The 18,210-nt window shown below is 41.7% G+C and overlaps 2 protein-coding genes, 1 non-coding gene and 1 pseudogene across 10 annotated transcripts; 1 reads left to right on the top strand and 3 right to left on the bottom strand.

Moving 5' to 3' along the window:
- Positions 1-906: 906 nt before the first annotated feature.
- On the bottom strand, positions 907-4,169 carry LOC112284017 (caffeoylshikimate esterase). The gene is made up of 7 exons (XM_024523481.3): positions 3,568-4,169; positions 3,272-3,307; positions 2,791-2,917; positions 2,169-2,315; positions 1,785-2,053; positions 1,565-1,663; positions 907-1,430 (listed from the first exon to the last, which is right to left on the bottom strand). The coding sequence occupies exons 1-7, from the start codon at positions 3,778-3,780 to the stop codon at positions 1,116-1,118; spliced, it is 1,206 nt and encodes a 401-aa protein (XP_024379249.1). The 5' UTR covers positions 3,781-4,169; the 3' UTR covers positions 907-1,115.
- A 2,321-nt stretch (positions 4,170-6,490) lies between these two features.
- On the bottom strand, positions 6,491-9,447 carry LOC112284735 (bifunctional riboflavin kinase/FMN phosphatase-like; annotated as a pseudogene). The gene is made up of 6 exons (XR_016501813.1): positions 9,203-9,447; positions 8,535-8,721; positions 8,132-8,313; positions 7,873-7,938; positions 7,359-7,519; positions 6,491-7,185 (listed from the first exon to the last, which is right to left on the bottom strand). The product of XR_016501813.1 is annotated as a bifunctional riboflavin kinase/FMN phosphatase-like (transcript).
- A 317-nt stretch (positions 9,448-9,764) lies between these two features.
- LOC112282239 (vacuolar cation/proton exchanger 3) lies at positions 9,765-15,806 on the bottom strand. Of its 7 annotated transcripts, XM_024519644.3 has the most exons (14): positions 15,702-15,806; positions 15,052-15,490; positions 13,888-14,155; positions 13,421-13,666; positions 13,057-13,124; positions 12,758-12,786; positions 12,288-12,484; positions 11,914-12,120; positions 11,544-11,675; positions 11,125-11,241; positions 10,861-10,914; positions 10,639-10,755; positions 10,414-10,513; positions 9,765-10,305 (listed from the first exon to the last, which is right to left on the bottom strand). In XM_024519644.3, exons 3-14 carry the CDS (start codon positions 13,948-13,950, stop codon positions 10,295-10,297), a joined length of 1,341 nt encoding a protein of 446 aa, XP_024375412.1. In that variant the 5' UTR covers positions 13,951-14,155; positions 15,052-15,490; positions 15,702-15,806; the 3' UTR covers positions 9,765-10,294. The 7 variants fall into 7 exon arrangements, with proteins under 7 accessions (XP_024375412.1, XP_090108660.1, XP_090108651.1 ...); XM_090252534.1 differs by lacking the exon at positions 15,702-15,806 and having other exon boundaries at positions 13,875-14,155; positions 15,052-15,535; XM_090252525.1 differs by lacking the exon at positions 15,702-15,806 and having other exon boundaries at positions 13,888-14,512; positions 15,052-15,258.
- Positions 15,807-17,967: 2,161 nt separating this feature from the next.
- LOC112292497 (U6 spliceosomal RNA) lies at positions 17,968-18,070 on the top strand. Its single transcript, XR_002972764.1, has one exon. It is a non-coding gene; the product is annotated as a U6 spliceosomal RNA (small nuclear RNA).
- Positions 18,071-18,210: the final 140 nt, after the last annotated feature.

The following is an 18,210-nucleotide window of genomic DNA, read 5'->3' on the forward strand; positions in this document are numbered from 1 at the left end:
AAACTAGACGAGCACTGCTTATTTCTTGTACGTTAGGAATCAGTCCTATCACTCTCAACAAAGTGGTCAGACATTCTAAGCTCTCTCTGCAATGTTGATCACATTTATGAGAGCTTTAAATCGAACTGACGAAAACTTTCTCCTATGGCAGAACCCTCGTAAGAAGTTGACACCCGAGGCTTTAGCTTCAATGGTACGCATGCGTTAAAGATTCTCGATGTTTAAGTGCATAGTGTAACAAACCATCTGAACAATATTTGCAAGCTCAATCCTAGCCAACCCAACGCATAGAATATCCTCAGCGATTTCATGAACACTGCCCAATGCCTGGTGGAAACGCCAAGAGTAGGCTGCACATGGGAGGAACGAAAATGCCAAATGTAGACGGCCAGTGACACCAAGAGCAATTTTACCAATATTCCCAGCTCTTACCAAGCAACGCTGCTCAAGGCGTTCCAACAAACCCTGCACCCGACCTTGTGAAGGTACGACCACACGGGGGCTGTATGTAGAGAATCTGCTGCAACTCTGAATTGCCTCGAATTCTTGTTCGCTGAAGAGAAATGGAAAACTATCTACAACCGTCGGCAGCTTTCATTAGATCACTTCATCATTGAACCTGACCTGAACTTGTTTGCTGAAACGATAATTGTCTGTCATCCAGTAGCCTCATATTAAGCTGCATCATTTAGGTGTAAAGATCGAAAAGATTGAAAAGCTGTACAACGATTATCCTGCAACAAGACAAGCTTGAGAATGTAACAATGCAATCCTCCAGCGTGGCTGGGTTGCTCCGTGGGAACGACCTGTGCATGCATGCATGCCTGCCTTCAAAAGCAAAATTCAGTTGAACATATTTGGGCAAACGATTTCCTGGTGATTTAGGCACCACCGTAGTGCTCAAGGTGTTCAAAGCTAGAGGGTATTACTCACCTCAATTACGAGACCCATTGAATGTTTGCGTCAATGCAAAACAGGAGTTTATGCGGTACTATTGCAGGAACCTAATCCTCTGCTCCAAAAGCCTTGTACTTTCAGGATACCAATTGCTTCGTGCAACTAGTTCACAGTAACATTTCCAACAATGTACTATGAAATAATCAAGTCAATTTACTCTATGTTGCTACGTTTAATCTACCAAAATTGATCAAATGGGGTACAGCAGCAGCGACTCTTTCCTCAAACTCTTCCTCACTCTGGCCAAGTTTCCACAATTTCGGCGCAGCGCGGGCATCAAGCCACTCTATGACTTCCCTCATCACTTTACGTATCACATCATCTGGTTCTCCCTGCATAATGCAATGCCAGGAATCGGGACACACTCGTAGCGTCTTGTCCTTAGATCTTGCCTTCTCGTGGAGCAGTCTGCTGATCGATAGATCCGTGACTCGGTCATCACCACCGTGCAGTACAAGCAATGGTAAAGAAACCTGCCGAAGTAAGGGGACGGTTAGTTATCTTAAACATAAATTAGATCCGGACTTCTCATGAATCAACCCCTTGAACAGCGGAAGCATTATTTTATAGAAACACTGGTTCTATTGAACAATAGAATGGATCTTACCTCATGCAACTTGCTCTCAATGTAGTCCGTAATCCGGAGCAATTGTACAGCAGTTCCAAGTCGCGGGTTTCCCGAGTATGAAATAGGATTCATATCAGCCTGCAAAATTGCCGCAAAGTTAAAATCATGAACGCTGTCAAAATATAGGGTAGTAATTGCTTGTTCTGATCCTCTCAGTAAAGTAATCGCGATAATAACCATGGAAGAAGTCATGACCCACCAAATGCCTTTTCTCCGGAACACGGAACCCGAGAGCAGCAATGTTTCTGTCCGGCACAAGCTTTGCTTTGGGAATGATGCGAGCAAGGAGGAGCAGAATTTGCAATTGTATCCAAGGAGGATACATCGTGTCTGCAATTTTGCACATAGGTGCCACAAGAACGGCCCCATTCCACAGACTTGGTTCTTTCAGATGAGCTCGCAGGGCGACAGCCCCTCCCATGGACTCACCGTAAAGAAAGCATGGCAGTCCTTTCAGCTCCTCGCGCTCTGCATGGGAGCATTTCACAATCACCAACGCTCTTCGTGGACTGAATTGCCAAATGTGATTGCTTCCAATCCTAATAAAAGTGTAGTTGGCATTATGCAAAGTGAATTGAAATACCTTTAATGGCGCGGTATTGCTCTATGACATCGTCCACAAGTTTGTGGAAATCGAGTATGTATCCATGCAAGCCTTCTGACATGCCAAAGCCGGGATAATCCATGCCAAACACAGCATATCCAGCTGACGCCAATGTTCGCGCCACGCCTACAACAATGCGTTGTGTGAAAACGTGCGTCTATGCTGCGAAAACGTACAGTCAAATAAAATAAAAGGAAAGGACCCCCCCCCCCACACACACACACACATATATATATATATATATATATATATATATTTCAACTAGAATTAGTCATCCTAAAGAAAAAAATGGAATACGAAAAAAAACTTTCGATGCCGTTTTCGGGCATTTAAGAGCATTTCTATTGATTTTAATTTTAAGCATTATCTAGAAGATGGGACAAAAGTGGAACCTTCATAACAATCTCTGCCAACACCTCCCATTTCATGTTTGTTTCAAAATAGTCACATGAGGCAATTTCAAAGTTTCTGCTTCAGGGTTTCGAGTGATCCCATAGAATTGACACGTAAACTGTACTCCTTTAAAGCGTTATACTGAAAGGAAGGTGAGACCCTCAACAACCTAGACAAGTCAAGGAACACAATCATACACTTGTTGTACCTTCAGCGTAATAGGTAATGGTATCGCCATAACCATGACACAAGAAAACAACGCCATGGAGCTGCTTCTGTGCAGGTATCCAACTCTTCACAAAAATCTCCTTGCCATCTGAGTTCAATACATATGTCTGCACCCGAGAAGCTGAGATATTATAGGAATAGAAGTCGGATACCGATAATCCACATTTCCTTTATCATTCCAGTAACAAAAATCCACGCAGATTTGAACAAGCTATCATTCTCCTAAGAGCGACTTACGTCAAGAGGAAAATCACTAGGGTGAAATTGATAATTCATTGATGAGATACTCTAAAATATAAAGTTTGTTCAAGCATTTGGTAGAATTCCATTGATAGCAGTAAACGAGTGCCCTGAAGCTCGGAAGCCTCAACAAGAACAGAACAACAACCGCATCAGAACTCGATACTCTAGACAGAATAGCAACTCTGGAGACAGAAGGTGAGAACAGGAATAAACTATACCTCTAAAACATTGAGGCCGTGTTCTTCGTCAATTTTCTGCCAATCCACACAGCAAGAGGCATGCAACTGAGCCAAACCGGTAGCAACTCGAACAATTCCGAAGGGATTTTATAGACCGTAATCCTGTTTTTGATCCGAGGTCATTGCTAGTGAAGCTGAATCAACAAGTTTTTCCCACTGACCGGCCATACTACCTGTTACCTCCTAATTTGCAGCGTCCACACGCTCATCGTCTCGCACGATAACGGCAACACATCGAAAGACAACGGAAACAAAAAAGGGAATGGGCTGTGCACATTGAAGTCGAAATTCTTATGCTTGCGGTAGAATTCTTGCCTCGCGAACCGTCGCTGCACTGCCGTGTCCAACAAGAGTCTCTCGCCTTTCACTGACCTCGCAGCAGAACGCCGCTCCTGCTTCTTGACCTCGTCAGATTCACTCTCTCTCCTGAGAAGCAGCCATGCCACAGCTGGGACGGACGCCACGGCCAGACCCCACAACGGCACCATCAGTACTAGAATCGACTAGACGTGAATCTGGCGGCGAGGCCAAAGTGCAGGACGCAACCAGCTTCAAGAAAGATCCCTCCCAGGAGCCACTCTATCAACACATCAATCCTTTGACATTCGCACCATCATCATCAAAAAGCTCGCATCCATTAGGGCCGATTCATGCGCGAATGGGGCATAAAACCGTCCCACTCGCTTCGGGTGGTGCCCAGTTGCACTTTAGGAATCCCTTCCTAGATTCTCGAGAAAACCAACCGAGCCACGATAGAAGTCGACGGGAGGTTTTCGGAGCTGATCCCAAACTCTGGACTCAGCAGTTGGGATTGTTCAAGTGCTAACGGTGGGTAGTTCCATGATCGTGTGCACGGATCCAGGCTCACCAACAACAATGAAAGTCCTCCATGCACCGCAGCTGGTCATCCTCGAGCAGATATCCGGGACGACGACGCGGTGATTTCGAAAGCCGCCGGTCTCGCTCGCTCGCTCCCTCGACGACGCAGCTGCTGCTGGTGCTGCAGCGCCCGGAAGCCGGGTTTGGGATCGTCGCTGCGGCTCGAACGACGTGATTCGAACCACGTTCTCACTCTCTTAGGTTTCGTTCCCAAGCTGTTGAACAACCATGACATCATCTTTGCCATGTCGGTTTTGCTTCTGGTTAAATATAACCCGTTCTTCACACTTCACGATTTTTACGAGTGGTTACATCTAGGCTTCTTATTGCCACGTGACTCTTAAAAAATAAACTATGATTTGTTAATATCATTACTTTTAAAAAACTAAAACCTACTGATTTGGTTGAAGTTAACTTGTGTAGGTATTGAGTACGTCTATTTTAAAAATGTGTGGTGTAAAGCATGAATGCACCCAATTCTGCGCTGCACCACGACAGTCAATAACGAATTTTATGCAAAAGACGAAGGGTTGTTAAGTCAAAGATAACACTACTCACAGGTAGGCAATCGAATTAAACATGAGAACAAACAAAAGAAAACACAAACTCATTAAAGGAACGAATATTGTCAAAAAATAAATTATAATTATTATTTCACACGTTCACTAGGTACAACTTTATCATTTTATGTGTCTAAAAGTATTTGATAGGTTGAAAATTAGACCAACAAGTTGGCCACATGTCGTACATATTGGCCATTTGTGATACAAGTTGGATTTATGGCATATAGATAAAAAAAAACTTATCTTACAAATTAGGCTTGTATCTCCTAATTGGACATGTGTAGGTCTTATAAAATATCACTATGTAGCTCTTAATTAGATAGTGTATATAGAAGCAAAAATGAAGCCTTCTTCAACTTGTCAACTTCTTTGTTGCTTTTAGTCTTGTTTCAAGAATCTCTAGTTTTTTAGTCTGTGATAATAATCATTTTAGTTTCTTCTTAAATATATATATATATATATATATATATATTCATTTTTCTTTGAGAAACACCTTTATTTATATTCTTTAAGTTTTTATCACCAACATTAAGTTTAATAATGTATTAAAATACAAGCTTCTAAACGAATGTTTATAAATTGTAGGCTACAACATTCATTTGGTATTAAAGACAAAACCTCCATAAAAAATCTTATACAATTTCATCTATATAAATTTGGTTTAAGTAACAAAATAATAAAATATATTCCTAAAAAAAAAATGCATGAAATAAAGTATATTATTTATTACAACAATTATTTTTAAAATATATATAGAGAAATACAAGAATGTATATTTATTATTGAAATTTTAATTTTTTTAACATAAAAATAGCTATGTATTTTCTAAAATATATAAATTTTAAAAAGACTATTATAATAAAGAAGTGAAAGATGCCAACAATATAAAAATATGTGAGATCTTTTACTAAAACTTACTAATTATTAAAAACAAACTTTACAAATATGGTTTTTTTTTTATAGTAGTAAGACTTTCATCCAACCTTCTAACAAAGAAAACAAAATCTTAAAATGTAATGAATTTCATTAAAAATATTTTCGAAATCTAAAGAATATCTTAGTTTTGTAAAGAATACTTAAGAATTTAAAATTTCACAAATCTTTTGAAATGCATTTTGATGATGGTAACTTTGTAATTAGAAGATTATGAATACAAGAAAGACGATTAATAGCATTTGTAAGGACGAGTTTGAACTAAAGAAATTTAAAATACTCTACTTGGTAAAAGAAATAATGTGGTGGTTTATTGCCTGGAAGCTAAAAGACATTATTTTGAACTTACTACAATGTTTACTAGTAATATTTTGTTAAACATTTTCATTCAAAAGTATGAGTTTCTCATAAGAGATCCCATTAGCATGATGTATTAGTTTAGACATGGAATTGATTCACTGTTCTTCATGTTAAAATCTTATTTTGGATGAACTAATCAAAAAAAAGTAGTACAACCAAACTTAGATGCATGGCACTTTGTCTTGGGACAAATGTGGTATACAGTAATGACTGCCTTTTTATAGTAACTAGACACTAGGTCCATGAGACCCAGAGGATTGGTCACTAAGACATACTGGGGTGGTACTCTCCATGCTTTCGTCAAGGTAGGACACTTAGAGTAGGGCTCTGACATGTGTGATCAATTATTGCTGTGCAAATTCAAATTGAAACTAGCATGGAATAAATGTAAGAGGTGCATGGGATGCTCATGCTAGTTGGAGGCTAAGAGCAAATAGAAAGGGTCGTCACACGCATTGCTATGTGAGAAATAGGGGTTCATGATGCTGGACCTAATCCGAAGCACCTGAATTCGGGTCTTAAACTTGCACACAAATGATTACAGCTATACAGCTGAGCCGAGCCGAGCCCACTGGCTAACACAATGCTACTTTAGTGGTTCATGTTACATCAAATTTGAAAATTTATTGTAAGCTCAGAGTCCAGGGTTTAGTGCTATGAAGGTTGTGTGCCACAGTTGAAAGATAACTGAGTCATGGAATGTCTTCGACGATGGAGAGAAATGAGGAACCTGAATCGCACTAAAGACTAATGCCACAAAAAATTAAATCCTTCTGGTGATAACTGTGAAATCAGGTTAGTGAGTTTTGAGCTTGATGCTCCCAAATTGCATACCCAAAAGCAAACACTTCAAAACGAACTTCGAAAGCTATTCTCAATGAGGGTGAATTCGAGACAATGCGAGTAAATGTGTATTCCATTTCCTTTGAGTGAGCGAATTTATCAAGGATAACTCCTCAGCAATCAAGGATAATTTAGGATGAAATGCATTCAACAGGCTGGCTAGACAATATTAATTGCACTTGAAGTCGAAGATGAAAGGTTAATAAGGAACCAGAGTTCAGGAGCATTTACCTCTGGACGAATACATCCTACAATAATAAGTCGAAGCTCCTCTCCATCGAAGTCCTCAGCAATGTCGTGAAGTATCCATGGCTCCTGCATGTTGTAAATACCATGAGAGTCATCGTTCGCCACTAAGAGCTGGTATTCTGTCCAGAAGTAAACAAAAGACTAGAAGTGTCTTGTTATTGAAGACTCAACCATAAGTGATTTGATTCCATGCGATGAATCGGCATAATTCAAGTCAGTTCGTGAGTCAGAGGAATTACTGTCGTTGATAGGAGGCAAGCCCCAGACTTCACACTGAAAGATCAGTAGGGAAGGTAATATCAAGTCAGCTGAAGAGTACAATAGAAAGGCATCCTTGGATGGCATAGAAGGGACGGCAACCACTTGCATTCCTGCAGCTTTACCTGCCACCACGCCCGCCCTGAGCAGCTCACACTACCTTTAGTCAGAGGACTATGAGACTATAACGACAACCTCAACATTAAGATGTCAACCAGCTTCGTCTCAAAGCACTCGAGTATTTCATCGAAGAAACATGTACAATGGAGCGAACAAAAGATAGACTTCAACAACTGCTCATGCAACACCGATGTTGTAAGTTGATGCTCTCAAGAGGCTAATGCTAGAAATGAACCAATATTGATATCATCGTTCTACATGCTTTCAGGTGGCTCTGATACTGCACTCTGTGAAATTACATAAACAACGTGTAAAATTAACTTGTGTCATCGTTTGCAGAACTTAGATAAAACTAGAAAATGAAATCAAGCTTACGGAGCATCTTCAATAACAAGACACTTGCTTGGCTCTGCATTGAGCCTCCTTGCTGCTTCTAGAAATCTGCAAACCATTACTAGGAAACAACATTAATCATCTATTGCATCATTTCACTAAAATACCCGGTAGCCGAATATCTGAAACTTGACCATATGAACTCTAAATTGAGCAGGAGAAACTAATAAACACCTATCACATGCCTGCTAGAAAGAGTAGGGAAACATCAAAATCTAAAAGAATAATATCGAGATCGCACATATCAGGAGCAGGCTTTCCATTCTTGACCATATCCCCAGCAACGACCACTGGAAAGTAGTCCGTCCAACCTGAAGCAAGAGATTAATCCTTGAGGCAATAGCCACAGGAATGCAATGGTCGTGCAAATGCTTCACTAGTCGAACGGCTCCAGGCAAAGGCCTCGCCCTCACCCATCTACAGGTTCAAGTTCAGGATCTACGTAGGTAAACAAACAATTAACAATCACATGTAACTCGTCATAAAAAGGTCATGTTGACATAGAAAAACCAATTTTCCACGCTGAGATGTTTACTCACAGTAAACTAATATATTTTTCTTTCCCTGAATAAGCAGCATAGCAACTTGCAATTTAGCAGATTAATTTCAGTAGGGAAGAATAATCAAAAACGGTTAAAACGGACCTAGATTGAAGTGATGCTACAACCTCATTGTTGAAATGAAGAGCACTACATGGCAGTTCGTAATCCTCGACGACAGATACTGATGCCTCCAAGGGCCGTTTGCCCAGTCGTTTCTGAGCACCCCTTCCATCCCATTCTTTCCCATAGCGGGCGACTACTTCTTCCAGTACTTCATCTACTAGCGACTCTGCAATCACATTTCGGGATTGTCTTGCCAGTCAGCAACCGAAAGGTTTTGTCAAAAAGAAGAAAAGAGCATTTTCAAATCAATTTCTAGAGGAAATGGCACTCTGCCCTTCAGTACAATATGCAGGTCGATGAGTGGAGAGGAGACACCATAAGCGACCTGACACTTCAGCAATGTGTAGTAGAACCCTATTTGCATGTCAGCTTGATCTATTGTTGAAGTAATACTGCTCAGAAAGCCAAGGGGCGAAGATGTACAAACCCAATTTTAACTTAACAGTCAATGCAGGGATTCTTATACAAATTCTATCCCCAGAAAAAGGATTCAATCTAAATAGTCAATTGAGGGGCTGTTATGAGCTACATTGTCCCCGAGCTTTTTACGATGTCGGGCAAGAAGCAATTCAAACTAACACAAAACACCCCCCCCCCCCCCCCCCCCAAAAAAAAAAAACCCCTAAACCCTAAACCTGGTCACGAACCTGTGTCCAGCAAAGTGCCGTCCAAGTCGAATATAACGTGAGAGACATGAGAGAACGTCTTCGAGAGTTGCTCTCGAGGAACACACGCATCAATGTCCTTACCAGCCATGAACTCGGGTCACAAACAGAATAATGTGTCTGCAATGACTTGACGGCTAGCTGTGTGATCCCACCATCGCATGTGAGAACAACGATGCTGTGGGAAAACCCTCGAGTACTTTTCGGATTGGGAAGATAATCTGGATCGCCAGGACGTGGAGTTCCAGGCAATTTTGTCATGTTCTTGAGTATAAATATCCAATGTTTTTGTATTTGTTGAAGTTTCATCTTTTTACTACTGAGAAATGAAAAATGACCAGAAGCACCAGAAGCTGCAGCTACTTGGAGGGGTCCACACGGGAAACCACCAGGTGGAATTGGTGTGACTAGTGAAAAGAAATGCCCAAGGGTGGTGATTTAGCATCAAGGAACTGCTACCAGTCTTTTTTGATTTGGAATCGGCCGTGGTTTGCCATATTTACTCGAACAAAGGCGAGGTATCAACATACTTACGAAAATAGAGTGCGCGTCATCATGTGAGTTCATCCTTAGATTGCTTGGTTGGTCGTATAAAACGTCTTACATTCCTTGTAATGGGAAGGATCAAAGTTTCGATTCGACTCGGCATCTGTCAAATGATTACAAATATATCTACATACAGTGAATTGTTCTCCCGACTCTTCTAAGAATTATGAAATGAGACTAGTGTGTGGTTGAGAGTGAAGACTGCGACCATGCACGGCAAGTGATTGCTCAGCCTCAAGCTCTACATAGAAAGTTCTTCGAGAGTGAAAGAATGCGCGTCAAGGATGCTATTACCCATGAAGTCTGTCTCTTAGCGAAACAACTAATTTCGGCGGACACTTTGTGCACAAACACATCGTATAGTACAGAAGCTCAAAAAGTCACAGAAATGGCTACCCAACAGCAACCACATTGGTGGTAGGCATTTGGCCATTACCGAGCTTTGCACGACCTTGTTGGAGGAACTTTGTCACTTTGTATCACCACGGTATATGAAAAAGAGGAATATCGTCCAAAAAAAGAGATTCTCTAACTCCCAGCTGCACATGAAAACAATACCATGTCACAATGAATTCACTCAAAGAAAACTACCTCGCAAATACAGTTCGCAGCAAATACAAATATTTTGAAGGATAGGAACTACGCACGATGCTTGTCTGGAATGTCGACATGAACAAAGAAGCTGGCACCAACTATCAAGTAGCAAAGAATCAGCATTAAACCCTTAAAATAATTTGCAGTACCCTCCTGTCACATTCATATACGAATAGATGTTAGTGTTGCAAAAAGCAAGAGCATGCTTACAAGATAGCCAAAAACCTTGCATTTTTATCAGCTTCTATGCAAGGCGGGAAGCAGCACTGAAAGATTACCTGAAGCATCAAAGCAACCACTAGAACTGTTATGAATAGTGTCGCAGTTTCAAACAGTTCAAAGTTGAGGTCCATATGCGTTCTCATAGGCCACCCGATCACTACACAAAATGGAATCTGGACAAAAGCATTGCATCAGGTTAATAAGCCTCTGCTTGCAGAAGTAAAAAAATATTATGCCAAGAGCTTAGTATATAACATGAAAGGCTTGATGCAACTTACCACAAACATGGAGATCTGAGTGGAAGAACCGATGGCCACCCCAAGCGAGATATCCTGGCAGTGAGTAAAATGATCATAGAGTTGTAAGATAAAAACCAGGCCAAATATTTCCAGAAAACATAGTCGATTACTGACGGCCGGCAAAGTGACGAGTTATTCAGTAGAACTTCAAAACATTGACCTCAAATAAATATTAAGTTGCTGTCCGGTCGTCCTTGCAAAGAGAGTGATATTTTCAAAAAAGACCATCATGAGAAGACATACCAGCTTGTCTTTGAGAGCAAACATAATAGCACTCGCATGTTCTGCGGCGTTTCCAACAATTGGCAATATGATCACGCTTATAAATGCAATGGGTACGTTCCATGCAGTTGAAGCACCCTACACACCATGTAACAAACGCAAGGTTCAGAAAGAAAAAATAAATTGAAAACATTTAGGACACGACCTTCAAAACCAAGGCCCAAGAGCAGCTTTCGATTTGAAAGATCTCTTTGGAAGGTTCGCTATCTATAACTATCGGCTCCCATTGAAAATATGCGTATAGAACCACAAGTAGCAATAAGGATGGTCTGTACAATTCACTTTAATTTTAAACTAAATCGCACCAGTAGGCAACCTGAGTGCCCACAACAGTTGCAGGTGTGATTACATTGAAAGTAGTAACGAAGTCAAAAGCATACCTCGATTGCATCAACCAAATATTCCGACAGTATGGAGATAAAGAGAGTCAAAATAGTAAGCCAGCCAATTGAAGTCCAAAAACCTAGCAGAACCTCATCCTCGTCAGAATCACCATCATTTTCTACCGCATCCTGTTAGCGAAAACACAAACAAAGATTTGTTTCAACATCACATTCAGGTGACGAGTTATATGCACACGAAGCAGAGATAATTCAGTCAACAACACAACTGCATTCAAAAAACGATAATATATCAAATAAACAAATAACCGTTCTAATATAGAAACTAGAAGTTGCGGAAAACATCACTCATCAGTGTTTGGAAGATAAAAAAAATAAAAAATAAAAATGACGGCAATCTTTCTCCCACCTCTGAATCATAAAGCAATCTGTGACTCTTTAGTTGGAAGTACAAATAGGAAATGTAGGCCACCAACATGACAATGCTGCTGAATCTCGACAAAACGAGCTCCGACTTTCCAATTTGCAGCTCAGTACCAGTGGCATGAAGAACGGCAGGAAATAGGAGACCCATGACTGCCATCAATAACAAGCTTGCGCTGACCTGGGCCGTAACCTGCAATGGATGATAGCCATACATCATTAGTGATCACATAATGTGAGAAGATCATTGAGAAAATAACCCAGCGCAGAGAGGGTGTACTGAAAACAAAATAAATACTACAGTATATTCTCCCAAAGGACGTGATCCCAAAAATGAATCAACATCTACAGTGCAAATACCTTGTTGAACTTCTGATCTTTATGTGGATGTTTAAGACCCCCAAAGTAAAATGCGCATCCCAACACCAGCAACATGTTGGAAAGTATGGAACCAAGTAGAGATAACTGTACAACTCGTATCATTTTCTTCCGTAACGCCATTATGCATATGATCATTTCCGTCGCATTTCCAAAAGTCGCATTCAGGAGACCTCCAACTGGAAATGAAAAATAAAGTCAACATCCTCGATAATAATAATAAGTATAACAGATCATTCGAATCTGTTATCTGTTAAAGGTGCTTACAATTCACATTGAACACGAACTACACGTACAGAAGTTAATGTCAATGCGAAACTTGAGTTTCCGAAAACAAGGATCGATTTTGAACTTCAGAATTATCAGCATTAATGAGTTCCAATTCGAAAAACTATAGGAACTTCAACCCATCATACTCCGTTAAGCTGCAATGTTCCAACACCAAGAATTACCTGTCGAACCAGTGTAAAAGGCCAGTTGTCTGCAAACACCAGCAGAACGTTTGATTAAGATGTTTCAAAACAAATCGGACTATTCGTCAACCGCCATTTTGGTCCTAGACCTTGCTTCTCAAAATGAGATAAACATATACCACACACGCTTGCTATAACTTGTGTGTGTGTGTGACATTGAACAGCCACAATAAATACGATTAAATGTTCATCCACAAATCCCTGTTGCCGTAAAACTCTGGAAATTAAAAGTATAACATTGAAAATGAAACATAAACGCAAGGAGTACAGCAACTCACTCGGTGACAAAGCCCAGTCGCTCAGCCAAGGGAGCCATTCCTAGTAAACTAAGTACAAAAACCCAGCCCTGGAGAAGAAAAGTAACTGTGTCTTAGTATGCTCTATGTTACAGACACTACTATTTTTACTCACTGAGATGATGTTTTCTCTGCAGTGCATGAATTTAAGACTTCGGTAAAATCAACTAGCATTCAAGTCAAAAGCTGAACAAAACGTGACAGAAAACAGTAGCTGAAAATGATGAAATTAAGCAGTGTAGGATGGAAGGCAATCGGCAAACACACAAGCTCTCATAAACTTGTAGTGGAGAGCAAGACGACCAGACTAACAAGCCGACCGAGCGGAGGCATTCATTGGGCTTACATGTCCGAACAGCCCTTGGCCACCGATTAACGCCATTGGAACGCATAGCATCAGCCAATTCAGCTTTGTCCCAAACAATACAGGACAAATACTCCTAGATATACAAGTTAACAATCTGCTCATCCGGCATCTTAGCCTGTTCCTCCTGTTGCAGCAGGAGCCCATCATTGCATCATTCCGATAGCTGTCATTTCTGAGTAACGTTGAGTCTGAGGGTGGTGAAGCCCCTTCCACTAGAGCCATTAGCTGCAGAAATACACAAACAATGCATAGAAGAGATGAGATAGTGCAAAAATTCAATCACCCTGGCTAATTGCTCGTACAGAAAAGCCTTCAATTGCAATTTTCTGAAACACAAAATGTGGGTGATGTTACAGCCTCTAAGCTCCAAAAACTTCACTCGAATGTGAGCTCGGAAAATTGCTCAAGAAAAGAAGCGTACAGAGATGCATACAGAATCGAATCACCTCAAGATCTGTACGTCCGTTCTGATGAATGTCGTTTTTTGGCGTTCCGGTGTAATCCTCCATAACCGACTACCCAAATCTCCCTGCTGCTTCAAACCCTAATCCACGTACAGGAGCACCTGGGTTCTCGCAGCTATCAATCGGGCTTATATTACGAGGCACTTATACCAACCAAGGCTTAGAATATTTCTTAGAAAACAAAAAGTTACTTCCTTTGAACAAGTGTAAGGAAGTTCCTCATTAAGATATACTCCCTGCATTTGCGTTCCTGCAACTTGCTGTGCGTGAGTCCTTTGCAATGGAGGCGAAAACGATACACAGATGATTGTAATTAGGCCAGTTTTGAGTGGATTAACGCCATCTCGACCTGGGCTGAAAACCAACTAATTAACAGGCTTCCAGACACGATTTGAGTCCAATTTCCAAAGGTCCTCCGTCAAATACCATCCCTTGAGTCCATCCTGATGCCCAAATTGAAACTTAGCGTGAAGACCTCTCTACTAGAAACCCACTCTGCTAATTACTCACTTCAACCTTAGAGCAGAGGTACCACTGCATACACGATGTTTGCAGAGCCGCAAAGTGGCAGATCCGATCTAAACACCAATAACAGATTTTGAAAAGGCTGTGATCCAAAGAGCTAACAACATCAGTAAATTGAATGACAGACATGAAGTTTAGACTAACTCCCTGATGGTTCTAACCCCTACAACATCGTAATAACAAGCTCCGTTCATGAGGTCGAGACACATGTACCAAGCCACACGTGCCACACCACAGAAACTAAGAAGCTCTCAGTTTCCTACCTTCACAAGCTAGGAAACTGAGAGCTTCAAAAAATGCGAGAGTTCTAATCACAGCGGCCTACCATACAATCTACGTTCTGAAGGTTAATCTTCCCAATAGTACTAAGCTCCCAGTACCTTTCTAGAGCACGAATACAACCATCAACATGGACATAAAAAATTCGAGCTCCCCGTCTCTCACCGACAAGAACCCAAATCTTTCACGTTAACACCAAAAAATGCCAAACAGAGAGCAAAATTTCTCCCTCGGCACTCACCAAACCTGTGACATCAAACAGAAGAAAGCCATCTCCTGAAGAAGCAAACGAGCAAAACCCAGTTCCCAAGAAGGAAAAAAACATCGATCTCCCCAACTTACCTGCCAATCAAACTCCTCTTGCTTCAAGCTGCGACTATTCATTGAGCAACACAACAACACAGTTCCCTCCTAAACTCCCATACAGTCAAACCGCGCCCTGAAACTCATGCGACGAGGAGGTCTGCTGCCAAAATGCAACTGTTCATGGAACTGGCTGGCAGTCGAAAAACAGGACTTGCAAACTCTCTGAGATTATATCCCTTGATAATTCACTTTCTGCGAAGAATCGCTTAGGATCTCCCAGTATCAGTCCCAGGCAATAGGAGGTGCAAGGATGCTTCCTTGTACACCCCCCTCACTGCTGCTTCTGCACATGCAACGAAGTTTCCTGGCCCGGCGACCCGTTCTCTCGGTGGGCGACTTTCGCAACTGGATGCCGTCCAGTGCAATCCACGTTTATCCTTCACCCATCACGCAGCGCGGGTGACAATTGCTACTACTGCGAAATAGGTTGCGGCATACAGAAAAAGTTGGAATCCATTGGAGAACGAAACAACTCCCGAACGATGCCCTATTGGATAGATATGATATCTATACAGTAATCACCATGACTAAAATCGACGAACCGCCTTTTCATCTTAATACATACAAACACATGGAAAAAAAGAATGTTGAGAAAATACAACAATATTGGAACCCTACATTCGTACCGTAGTCTCCAGCTTTGAACGCTGAGCCCATCTTCAGATAAACTAGAACGGGAAACCTAGGATTCTGTAGTGTACAAATATCGGCCGTAATGTATAAATACAGACGCTCAGAGACGTTGTTTACGTGTTCAACAATCAAGCCCAATGAGTAGGAGGAAGACGTCGAATCAGCGAGGAGGTTCAAATGCCCATCGAACCAGGCAAGCAGTCATGGATGCAAACATCACGTGTTCAGAACTTGAATAACAGTTTTTCAGTTCGAGTTGCGGAGTGAAATCATCGCCACCACAATGATGTTGTTGACCGCTGAGGTCCCATGCTGAACTATTCTTATCAGTACTGTTGAAACATAGTTCGTCAACTTGCTCCTGAATAACCCAGGCTATGCTTTCTTCTGTACCCATCACATAATGCAACAAAATTCACTCTATTTAAGAATTCGGTCACGGCAGAGTAAAGAGGAAGGGGCTGTCGATGTAGTGACAAAATCATTGTAGTCTATCTGGAATAAACAGCTTACACATAGACGAGGGAGTTGCAATCATCAGCACATGATCAAGAGGATAAAAATGAATACTGGTCTTCATTTGTGACGCAAGTTGCGTGATACATAATCACCGTGATCAATTAAAAGGAGATCATTGATGTGAGTAGAGAAGAATTGAAGTGGACTATCTTGCATTTGCCGATAACTGTAGGGTAATCAATCGCTAGCACATACTGTTGCCCTATACGTACAACGTTACCAAGATTCATCCGGTGCAGCTACGTGGGAATTTGTGCTGTTGATTTAGTTCGATTTACCCACGCAGCAACTCATGTTTGATAATGCTGCATGTGCTGAGTAATCACCCACAGTGGCAGATGGAGGATGCTATAGAACTGTTGTGAGCAGACAAAATCAGGTCGGCGAGGACAAAAAAATTAGGTTAACTCCCAGCAGGATAAAAATCCCGTTACATTTTCGGAACTCCTTCCAGAGAGGCAGGCCTAACACAGGAAGAAAAGCTGAAGTATTGGCGCACAGATAATTGTGAAAAGGTAGAGGATCGGTTTCCACCAAAAAAATAAACAAATTGAGAAGATAACGACATGTATGTTTCTATTGGTAACCAACACGATGCAAGGGTATTGGCATTTGACAAATACAGAAATAATGGCTAATATAAACTAAATTAAACAAATTCTTCCACAAGAGAACGACGAGTAAAAGAAAAGCTGAGCCAATTTGTTTCAACTTAACGAAGCACTAAAACTAACCTAATTAAATAATAACATATTTGTACAAACTTAATAGTCTTCAAAAGACACCAACAACTAGTTCAGGAAGCAATCTCCATTGTAACCATACATATTAAGTACATATAAGCACTAGTATACATTCTAATTCGAGTCCATTTATATCAACAAAAGCAATAATTGCATGTGGGGGGATGGGCAGACAAGCGGGTCTCACATTCCTGCGAGACCAGGCATGGATGTCAAGTCAAGTCAACTCTACTCTACTCTTCGACTCCGTCTCTTTGGCTGGCCAGGTCTGTGCAACGTGATGGCTTGTGGCGCTTAGCTCGGCTCAGCTGCGTGTTTGTTCGGGGTTCTCATTGCGACTTCATGGCATGCGAGCCTAACCCGCTAGATGCTCGACTCTCTGTGTGTGCTTTCAGCGAAATTTGTGTGTTCTGAATGCTAATGCCGGCGTAGTTCACAGAATCGCGTTCTACACTGGGGTTGCAGTCCTTCAGTGCAACGGCAGATGGCAGCAACATATTGCGAAGCCAGAGACGGAGGCAAGCATGTGTGGCGCCGAGCCAACCACGAGCGTGATGTGTGGTTGCGAGACTCGCGGGGCGAAATTGGAAGTGTGGGTGTGGGTGTGCGCGCGCGTTGTTGAAGTGAGAGCGGGTGCAGTGGCAGTGATGGGATTGTGAGGCTTGGTTGTTGGGTCGCAGGATGTTGTTTGCATGCAACAGGCAAATGCGTGAGGATGTGTTTCCGTGGTTTGGTATAAAGGAGGCCAGCATGGCTGAAGATGTGATCCGGAGTGACGGAGAAGAGGGGTGAAATTGTGTGTTTCCACGATGTGAATGTGGAGGGGGTGACAACGGCGGTGGAGAGGTAGGCAGGCAGGCAGCGTAGGGACCAGTTGGTGCGGCGTATGGATGCGAGGGGATGGAGGGGGGAGGGGAGAAGGAGAAGTGCAGACCCACATGGATTGGAGGGAGATGTTGAGGCAGTTATATAATGTGGCGATGCTACATCTCCTGTTGTCTCTTCGGAGACATCTGATAAAATTGGAACGATACAGAGAAGATTAGCATGGCCCCTGCGCAAGGATGACACGCACAAATCGAGAAATGGTCTAAATTTTTTTCTCTCTCCTCGTCTGCAAAGTCATCTTTATTTTTTGTTTTTATTTATTTTTTAATATATCATGGCCATAAGCAAATATACACTGCTGCTCATGAATTTCCATCTCCCGAGTTGCTCTCAAGCATCATTAATTTTGTAA

This window comes from Physcomitrium patens, chromosome 1 (assembly GCF_059467195.1).
Source record: "Physcomitrium patens ecotype Gransden chromosome 1, ASM5946719v1, whole genome shotgun sequence".
Lineage (NCBI taxonomy): Eukaryota > Viridiplantae > Streptophyta > Bryopsida > Funariales > Funariaceae > Physcomitrium > Physcomitrium patens.

What these genes read in the sequence shown, in the direction of transcription:
- LOC112284017 (XM_024523481.3), bottom strand. Translation starts at nt 3,780, where the DNA reads ATGGTGCCGTTGTGGGGTCTGGCCGTGGCGTCCGTCCCAGCTGTGGCA. An exon ending in TTCCGGAGAAAAGGCATTTG is followed by an intron (nt 1,664 to 1,784) that starts GTGGGTCATGAC and finishes GCAATTTTGCAG; the next exon opens with GCTGATATGAATCCTATTTC. An exon ending in TTGAGAGCAAGTTGCATGAG is followed by an intron (nt 1,431 to 1,564) that starts GTAAGATCCATT and finishes TTACTTCGGCAG; the next exon opens with GTTTCTTTACCATTGCTTGT.
- LOC112282239 (XM_024519644.3), bottom strand. Translation starts at nt 13,950, where the DNA reads ATGGAGGATTACACCGGAACGCCAAAAAACGACATTCATCAGAACGGA. An exon ending in AAGATCAGAAGTTCAACAAG is followed by an intron (nt 12,121 to 12,287) that starts GTATTTGCACTG and finishes CATCCATTGCAG; the next exon opens with GTTACGGCCCAGGTCAGCGC. An exon ending in TGGTTGCTTTGATGCTTCAG is followed by an intron (nt 10,514 to 10,638) that starts GTAATCTTTCAG and finishes TGAATGTGACAG; the next exon opens with GAGGGTACTGCAAATTATTT.